Raw genomic sequence first — 9,896 nt, 5'->3', positions numbered from 1 at the left:
TTTCTTATTGTTGAATTCCTCAGCTAGAATCTACACTTTTAAAAAATCCCTTTGGATTATCCCTCTTAGCACTTCAAGATTCCATTCTGCAGTTCTAACAAATGGCTCAGGTTTATTAGTTTTATAAGAATCACATTGTTCAGAATTTGCTGTTATCTCTGTACTAAATAGAAGGAACTATATCAAATACCAAAAACAACTTAATGAAACATTCAGAATATGTAAGACAAGGAAGAAAAAGACAAGAGATTCCCTTTTCACCATACAAGTGAAACACAACCCTTCCATGTTGTTAAAGTAACTGTCTAGAGAATGGAACTAGGGTGGCCCACCTTTACTTTCAATTAAAAACCTAATATAGTAGACTGAATTATTATTTTTATTAATATGCACAGCAAATTACTGAAGACGGTGACTTTGTCTTCTCCTTAAAGATGGCACTTGTAGGTTGCAAGGAGGCAGATGTCTATACACATCACAAGTTTACTTGAAAAGACTCTTCCACAGCAGTTTGATATTGGGTCTCCTCATCTAGCTGAAGATTCTTAAAAAAAAAAAGTAACGTGTCAACAAGAAAGTCATCAACTATTCAATTTATCTAATGCACTGCACATCTTCATATACATTTGCATACAAGGGAATTTATGTACAGTATACTATAAAATGCAAGACTGAACACCATGGTATGTGTCATATTCTCAGCCACTCAGGAACCTGAGGCAGGAGGATACCTTGAGCCCAGCAATTTGAAACCAGCATAGACATAATGGGACCCCATCTCAAAAATTAATGTAACAAAATATAAGATTTCAATACAGCTATAATTACTTAGTAATAACTAATAACTGTTCTGCTCAGCAGAGCATACTTTATGCTATCCAAAATTATACTTAATTAAAACTAATAATATGGTAAGTATGTACCACTTCTACAAAACATTTCTTTGTAGAAGGGAAAGTAAGCTTAAGAAAAATAAACATGTAATAAATTATCAGTTGAATAACAGCTTCTTAACCACAGCATAGACCTAAGCATGGAACTCAGCTTAGTGACTCCTTAGGACTTTGGGTTTAGTACCTCAGTGTAGAACAACTGTTTAGAATGTACTGAGTCTGAGTCCAAACCTCAGCACCAAAACAAACCCACAAGGCAAAACAACAGTAACAACCAAAAACCTTATTTTTCTTTGTTTGTTTTTCGAGACAGGGTTTCTCTGTGTAGTCCTGGCTGTCCTGGAACTCACTCTGTAGACCAGGCTGGCCTCGAACTCAGAAACCTGCCTGCCTCTGCCTCCCAAGGGCGGGGATAAAAGGCATGAGCCACCACTGGCTGGCAAAAACCTTATCTTTAAAAAACATTATTTGCTGTTTATTTTATGTCACATGGGTTAGCTTTAAAAGATATCAAGACTTTCACTTGACGACTGAAATATAGTTTTCTATAGCAAGATAAAACAAAAAAATAGATTAAAATTGGTTGAAAAAAACTATTTTGCTCTTCTAAATATAGCCCTCCAGACACAATAACTGCTCCTAAACTGGAAACTTAATAGTAAAATACAATTACTTCCTAAAAATCACTAAAGTGGCACACGTAAATTTTACAAACATTTAAATTATTCCAAAATAGTAGACTAAAACAGCAAATTCCATAAAAATAAAAATTACGCATGCCTGTGTTTACCTGAACAGGCATCAGTTATTCTTTTCTAGAATTAATCATTTATTAAATAAGTCCTTAACTACACATAAGCCAAATAAAGTACAATTTTACAACTAATAATGGAAAATTTTTCATGAGTATGAGAAGAAACTGGCCCATTTTGTTCTAAGGGCCCTTGTTGCCCTTCCTAAATGGACAATCTGAGTTTTGATGGGTTTCTTTGGTTTGGTTTGCAATTGTGCCTCATGTGCTTGCTCTATTTTACTCTATATTTGAAACACATCTTCCCACACAGTTTATACCAATTTTACTTTTCAAGAAGGTATAATTTCTTTTATTTCTAAATAATTTTTACTTAAACCTTCATTTTGCACTAAGGGGTTTATTTTTCCAGTAATTATCTCTCTAGTATAAACAATAAATTCAACTCTCAGAACTTCCACAAAGCTTAACAATGTTACTACTAAAAATACAGCAACTTGCTCTTTATCCAAGCAGTCTGATTCCACAACTTGCCTGAAAACTCAAATCCAGATTGAAAGAGTTAAATTAACTTTCTTAATCTTGAAGAACTCACTTACCACAAATTCTCCATAATCAAACTGATGTCTTTGATTTAGATGACTAACGAAATTTCTAGTAATCTGGCTAGGATCTCCCCAAGGAAGAGACACACAAATAGGACATGTCTATGAGAAACAGATTGTTTTAAATAAAAAAATAACAAAAATAATGAAACATTATATAATTACTGAGAGCATTAAATACAAGCTCATGTTACTGAAAACATCAGGTATACTTTATTGTGCTTCAGTTTGCTGCATTTTGCAGATATTACATTTCTTTAAAAATTGAAAATTCGTATCTACACAGTGTCTATTTGACACCATTGTTCCAATCGCACAAATAACCATTAATACTATTTAGCATTTGATTCAGATAATATATATACTTTAGACATAATACTACTGCATACTTAACAGACAGTATATACAGATTAATCGTAACATTTATATTCACTAAAAACTCAAAAAAAAAGTATAGTTAAATTCACACCGATTTTTTTACTTTATTTTTTGGCATTTTGAGACAGGGTCTTTCATGTAGTTCCAGCTATCCTGGAGCTTGCTATCTAGACCAAGCTGGCTCAAACTCACTGAGATCCTTCTGCCTCTGCCTTCGACGTGCTGGAATTAAAGGTATTCACCACCACACCTGGCCTTCATTAATAATTCTTTTTTTTAATGTACTTATTATATGTAAGTACACTGTAGCTGTCAATAATTACTTTAATACTGTGATCTGTACTCAAACCTACAATGTCTCTAAGGTATGACTGAAATCAGAAAGCAATGGATGGTATACAGAGATTGGAACAGGGTCTTATTATAGAGCCCAGGCTGGCCTTGGACTTGTGATCCCAAGCAAATTACCATAGAAAATGACACTAATAAGAGAGACCATGGACATTCTATTACTTAAATCTCTATAGTTATAAGACTAAAAAATATATGTAGCCTATACTAACATCAATGTAATGAGTTTTTATTAACTACCATATGTATAACACATATTATTTGATCTAATTAGTAACCATTACAGAATTATTACTAGCTTGATTTCATTTACATGAAAAATAAAAATGAGGCAAATTATAAAGTTTAAACTATACTCAAAGCTTTTTTTTTTCTTTTTTTTTTCAAGACAGGGTTTCTCTGTATAGCTCTGGCTGTCCTGAAACTCACTCTGTAAACCAGGCTGGCCTCGAACTCAGAAATCCGCCTGCCTCTGCCTCCCAAGTGCTAGGATTAAAGACGTGCGCCACCACTGCCCGGCTATACTCAAAGTTTTAATGAAGTACATTTTTAAAAGTGACTAGATGACAGAATTAAAATGATATAAAACTTTAATAATTGGATTCTAATCAAAGCTGACAATACAGAGGATGTTATGCAGGAAAAAAAACCCTGCAAATTACATAAGCAAGATGTCTTAAATATGAAGACTTCCCATATACTTCTTTGATAGTATATTTGTTTATTTAACCCCTTCTATTCTAATGAATGGTTACAGAAATTGAAAAAAATCCAGTAGTTATCTGGGCATTTTTTTCATGTATTTTTCTAGTATATTCACTAAAAAGAGGAATGGCTAATACTGTTAATATATTTTACTCCTTATTTTTAAAGAAGCTGGTTGTTATTGCACAAACCTGTAATCCCTAGCTCTATTGTAGACTGGTCTACCTTACCTTTACTTCACAATATTATTTCCCTTTATATGAGGTAATAAAAATTTAATGTCTTATTTTGTCATCAATCATTAGCAAAAATATATTGTATTAATAACTTAAATCCAAATTTTAATTAACAACCTTTCTCTGTATACATGTAAAGAAATATATAGAACCACTTCTTCCTGAGGCTGAGGCAGGAAGAATAATACAACTGCAAGGTCTGCTTGGGCAACTAAGTAAGACTTCATCACAAATATTTATCAGAAAAAAACTTGAAAGGGCTGGAGATGGGGGGCGCTGGAGAGTTAGATGGTCAGAGGTTAAGAGCACTGACTGCAGGGTGGGGAGATACCCTCTCAGAGGAAAGGGGGAGGGAGGAGGATGGGAAAAGGATTGGGAAGAGGTGACATGGGGCGGGGCAATGAGCGTGATATAAAGTGAATAAATAAGATTATTAACCATAAAAAAGAAAAATAAAAAAATTTAAAAATTAAAAAAAGAATGCTGGCTGTTCTTCTAGAGGTCCTGATTTCAATTCTCAGCAACCACATGGTGGCTTATAACCATGAATCTCTGATGCCCTCTTCTGGACTATAGGCATCTATGCATACTGTATACATAATAAATAAATCTTTAAAGGGGACTGAGCTGAAGATGTGTTTTAGTAATAGGATGCTTCTGGGGCAAGTGCAAGGGAAAGGAAATAAAAGAAAATTTCCAGCTTAATATCTTCTCTTTTACTGTCTAGAGTTAAAAAAATCACTTATCTATAAAAAATATACTTAAAATGATTTCTTTGGGACCATAATGTTAGAACCCTGCAGTCTACATAGATCTACCCTAAAAATGACATAAGTATGCATCAAGATAAAAACTCTGACTTCTTGCTTTAAACATTCATGTAAAAGATTCTCCAAAGATACAACTAAAACTATACTGGTTTTAATCTACTCTTTGGTTTTTGAGACAAAGTCTCAATGTGTAGCTCTGGTTGGCCTGGAACTAACTGGAGATCAGGCTGGTGTCAACTACCTGTCTCCCCAGTGCTGGGATTAAATGCATGTGCCACCATGCCCAGCCCAACTTTCTTATACTTATACACATACATTGTCTTGTGCAGCAGATTCGCATGAATGGATTCAGTCCTCTGCATCCAGCAGAACAAAGTACCCAACAGCATTGGTTCTGCCACAACATAACAATGACTATCACTTTTCGATCTTTCCTAGACTAGTCTACATTACCTCACAATAATTATCTTGATTACATGAGGTAATCAAATTTTAAATCTCATTATTGTATTACAATCAATTATTAGCAAAAATGCCCCATGTTCATCATTTAAATACAAGAGAAACACATGGAACCACATGCTTTAAGCAAAAGATTCTTTTGAATGTATGTACTCACCACAGGAACTATCTGAAATAGGTGGTTACTATTACAGTGATCCAATAGACGTTGTCTGGTGAAATTTGACTCTTGACATAAGGGACACTTAAAGGTGGGATGCCCAGAAGAACTAAAAAGCAATTCAAATGAGACATTGAAATTCAAAACCATCACACACACACACACACACACACACACACACACACACACACGCACAAGGTATTCCTGTTTTTAACCTATTGTTTACAACTCACTGTTGTATTGTTGTGCTTTAAAACAGTCATAATTATAAAATTATTCAACATGTGATTCAGAGTAGAATCTCTTATAGTCTCACTTTATACAGTACTAGTATTTATAGTTTCAGTCCATATCCCCCCCCCCCCCCCCCCCCCCCCCCCCCCCCCCCCCCCACCTAGAACCAAGGGAGGGAAAAAGCTGGGTATGATAGCCCATGCCTATAATTCTCATTATTCAGAGGCTGAAGCTGTTGGGATAACCCAGACATTTCATCAACAGAATAGACAGTGTATTTGTGTGTTCTCAATTGTTAATTGCTGGGTGGGTGGTGCAGGAAATGCAAATATTTGCTGCTTCTTCAATGGTCCAAAAAGAAAGACCAAGTCACCTCTGAGGCCAACAGAAGAATAAGAGGTGTGGTTTTTGCATAATAAAGAACCGGTGGCTGGTGCTGGGACAGAAGGACCAAGCTAAGAGGCAGACCTGGGAAGAGGAAGGTAGAACAAACAGAGCAAGGTGTGTGACAGAGACACAGTGGAAGAAGCCAGATTAAGTTTAGATAGGCTAGCTGAAGAACTGCCCCAGCAAAGAGGTCAACAGCCTTATACTATATAGATGTCTCCATGTCTTTATTAAGGTCCCACAAAAGACCCTGCAATATAATATGAAGCAGCATGATCATGAGTTCAAGATCAGCCTTACCTACCTAATGAAACCTATCTCCAAACAATTACAAACAAAATACAGGACCATGTTTAAGAAGTTAATTCCAGGGCTGGTGAGATAGCTCGGTGGTTAAGAACACTGACTGCTTTTCCGAAGGTCCTGAGTTCAAATCCCAGCAACCACATGGTGGCTTACAACCACCTGTAATGAGATCAACTGAAAACGGCTACAGTGTACTTATTTATAATAATAAATAAATCTTTGGGCTTGAGCGAGCAGGGTTGACCAGAGCAAGAATTCCTAAAATTCAATTCCCAACAACCAAATAAAGGCTCACAACTATCTGTACAGCTACAGTGTGAACTCATATGCATAAAATAGATAAGTCTTTAAAAAAAAAGTTAAATCTAAATTTAACTGTAATCATTCATGTGATGCCAAGTCACTGGTACCCATTCAAGTTTCTAACTGTCCTATAACATTTTAGAAAGTTCCTATGAAAAGGGGCTGGAGAGATGATAGTTAAGAGCACTGGCTGCTCTTCTGGAGGTACTCTAAATTCAATTCCTAGCACCCACATGGTGGTTCACAACTATCTGTAATGAGATTTGATGCCCTCTTCTGCGTGCAGGCATTAACACTGGACACACAGACATCTAGATAAGGTATCTAGACAGACAGATCTTTAAAAAAATAATTCTTAAAAAAAAAAAAAAAAAAAAAAAAGAGTTTACAGACTCCACAGACCACTGAGAAGGCTGAATAAATAAAGGGACAAGTAGTTATCTGACCTGAACAAATGCATAGTAGAATGTGCTTTACTTCCCTCCCCAAAGCACACAAAATAATATAGCTTAAAAAGGATTTCCATCAAATTCTAACTTTGATCTACTTCAGATTAACAACCTAAAACAAAAGTCACTTAAAAAGCAAAAGAAAAAACCCAAAGATACTGATAGCAAGAATGCAGTGGTTTAAATAACAAGGCTCCCGTTCCTGTTTGTTACTAATGTTTGGAAAGAATGTGTAAGTGTTGCCTTGTTCAAAGGGTGTCTTTGGGCAGAGTTTGAGCTTCAGAAGATTGATAATGTGCTTTCTTTCTACTTCTTCCTTGTGTATCAAAATGAGAGCTACTCTAGCTGTCAATAGTCAGTATTCATTACACCACTTCAGGCTCTAATCCTCTAGAAATAAACTCTATCTTCTTTTTCTTTTTTTTTAGATTCATTTACTTTATGTATGTGAGCACACTGTTGCTCTCTGCAGACACACCAGAAGGCATCAGATCCCATTCATTACAAATGGTTGTGAGTCACCATGTGGTTGCTGGGAATTGAACTCTGGACCTCTGAAAGAACAGTCAGTGCTTTTTGTTGTTGTTGTTGTTTTGTTTTGTTTTTCGAGACAGGGTTTCTCTGTGTATTCCTGGCTGTCCTGGAACTCACTCTGTAGACCAGGCTGGCCTCGAACTCAGAAATCCGCCTGCCTCTGCCTCCCAAGTGCTGGGATTAAAGGCGTGGGCCACCACTGCCTGGCCAGTCAGTGCTCTTAACCACTAAGCCATCTCTCCAGAAACTCTATCTTAAGATGCATCTGGGGCTGGCGAGATGGCTCAGCGGGTAAGAGCACTGACTGCTCTTCCAAAGGTCCTGAGTTCAGATCCCAGCAACCACATGGTGGCTCACAACATCCGTAATGAGATCTGACGCGCTTTTCTGGTGTGTCTGAAGACAGCTACAGTGTATTACGCTGGAGCAAGCGGGCCATCCTGAGTTCAATTCCCATCAGCCACATGATGGCTCAGGGCCATCTGTACAGCTACAGTGTACTCATACACATAAAATAAGTAAATAAATCTTAAAAAAAAAAAGTTAAAAAGATGCATCTGTCATGGTGTTTTATCATAACAATAGAAACCCTAAGACAAGAGTATTTTGAAATAATCCAAGAATCAAGCACCACTGGATTTAATACCTCTAAATGTCAAGCAAGAACAGTTCAATATTGACACCTTTGCCTGAATCATGCATGGGAAAAAAATCTGACCAAGAAAATAGGTAAGTTCTTATATGTTTTTGTTTGTTTGTTTGTTTTGTTTTTTCGAGACAGGGTTTCTCTGTTTAGCCCTGGCTGTCCTGGAATTCACTCTGTAGACCAAGCTGGCCTTGAACTCAGAAATCCATCTGCCTCTGCCTCCCAAGTGCTGGGATTAAAGGCATATGCCACCACTACCCGGCTCTTATATGTTCCTGAAGTCAACAACTGGGCTAGTAAGATGGCACTGACTGTGCTTCTGAAGGTCCTGAGTTCAAATCCCAGCAGCCACATGGCGGCTCACAACATCCGTAATGAGATCTGACAGCCTCTTCTGGTGTATCTAAGGACAGCTACAGTGTACTTACATGTAATAATAAATGAATCATTAAAAAGAAAAAAGAAAAAGAAAGCAATAACTATTTAAGCTCTGTTGACTTCTGAAGCATTAACTTCTAGCACTACAGTCAGTGATTTAACTGAGTGTTTGTTTTAAAAATACAGTACCTGGGCTAGATAGAGAGGTAGCTCAGCAGCCAATGACATTTGCCACCTGAGTTCAGTCACCAGGACCAACATGGTGGAAAAAGAACCAATTCCAGCAAGCTATCCTCTAGATCTCTATGTGTGTTTATTATACACATACACACACATGCACACACACAAACACAAATCACACAATGAATTTTTTAAAATGTTTAAATAAAAATCTAATAGCTAATCTAGTATTATACAGGCCTGAAACTCCAAGCACTCTGAAAGCTTAGGCAAGAGTATCATGAGTTTAAGGCCGGCCTAAGAAGTACAGCAAAACCCTGTCTCAGAGCAATCTATTATGAGGATTCAAGGTTATAGCTCATAGGCATAGTGAATGCTCAATATAGAATACATGCTCAATCCTGAGTTAAATTCTTAACCACCACAAATTAAAAAATCTGTATTATTCAACAATATTACTTATTGAAGTAGAATTTTAAAAATTTTACCTTGTATCCTCTTGATAAGTTTCCATGTTATCAGATGCAGATGTTTCACTCCTATTACTTATGAAACACAGGGGGGGAAATAATAATAAATAATACATAAGAGTCATTAATGTGATCTGCATAATAAAAATGACCAGCCTGAACTTCAAGGGCTGGAAATAGCTGAGCACTTAAGAATATTTGCTGCTCTTGCAGAGGATCCAGGTTCAGTTACCAGCACACAACCATTTTTACTGCCAGTTTGAAGATACCTTTTGGTCTCTTTAGACATCAGGTACACATTTGGGTACACATACAGGAAAAACACACATCCATATTTTTAAAAAAAGTCTAAATTTCAAGTAGTCATAAAATACTAAATATCCATGGCACTGTTTTCCAAATCAAGTAAAACAGTTTGAATTCCTATTCATTCATGTTTTTTAAAATCGATTATAGCAGGGCAGGAGGCTGAGGCAGGAAGGTTTGAGGCCAGACTAAACTACAGAGAATTCCAGGCCAGCCACTACCTCACAGTGAATCCTTATCCCAAAAACAAAAACCCTGGGCTGGTGAAATGGCTCAGCAGGTAAGAGTTGGGCTGGTGAAATGGCTCAGCAAGTAAGAGCCCCTACTGCTCTTCCGAAGGTCCTGAGTTCAAATCCCAGCAACCATATGGTGGCTCACAACCACCCGTAATG

The 9,896-nt window shown here is 36.7% G+C and overlaps 1 protein-coding gene across 5 annotated transcripts in view; it reads right to left on the bottom strand.

The window, feature by feature from the left end:
* Nucleotides 1-358: 358 nt before the first annotated feature.
* Nucleotides 359-9,896, bottom strand: part of Rnf138 (ring finger protein 138) — a 23,570-nt gene continuing 14,032 nt past the window's right edge. For 3 of the 5 annotated variants that reach the window (XM_031365060.1, XM_031365062.1, XM_031365064.1), the window contains 4 exons: nt 9,217-9,273; nt 5,309-5,420; nt 2,244-2,351; nt 359-544 (listed from right to left, as the gene is read on the bottom strand). In XM_031365060.1, coding sequence (XP_031220920.1) covers nt 476-544; nt 2,244-2,351; nt 5,309-5,420; nt 9,217-9,273 — 346 coding nt within the window. In that variant the 3' untranslated portion in view covers nt 359-475. The remainder of the gene's footprint in view (nt 545-2,243; nt 2,352-5,308; nt 5,421-9,216; nt 9,274-9,896) is intronic. The other 2 variants (XM_031365061.1, XM_031365063.1) reach the window with 2 other exon arrangements.

The sequence above is a fragment of the Mastomys coucha genome, unplaced genomic scaffold, assembly GCF_008632895.1.
Source record: "Mastomys coucha isolate ucsf_1 unplaced genomic scaffold, UCSF_Mcou_1 pScaffold13, whole genome shotgun sequence".
Classification (NCBI taxonomy): domain Eukaryota; kingdom Metazoa; phylum Chordata; class Mammalia; order Rodentia; family Muridae; genus Mastomys; species Mastomys coucha.
Note: the sequence above shows the minus strand (reverse complement) of the source record. Positions and strands in the feature narration are given on the sequence as shown.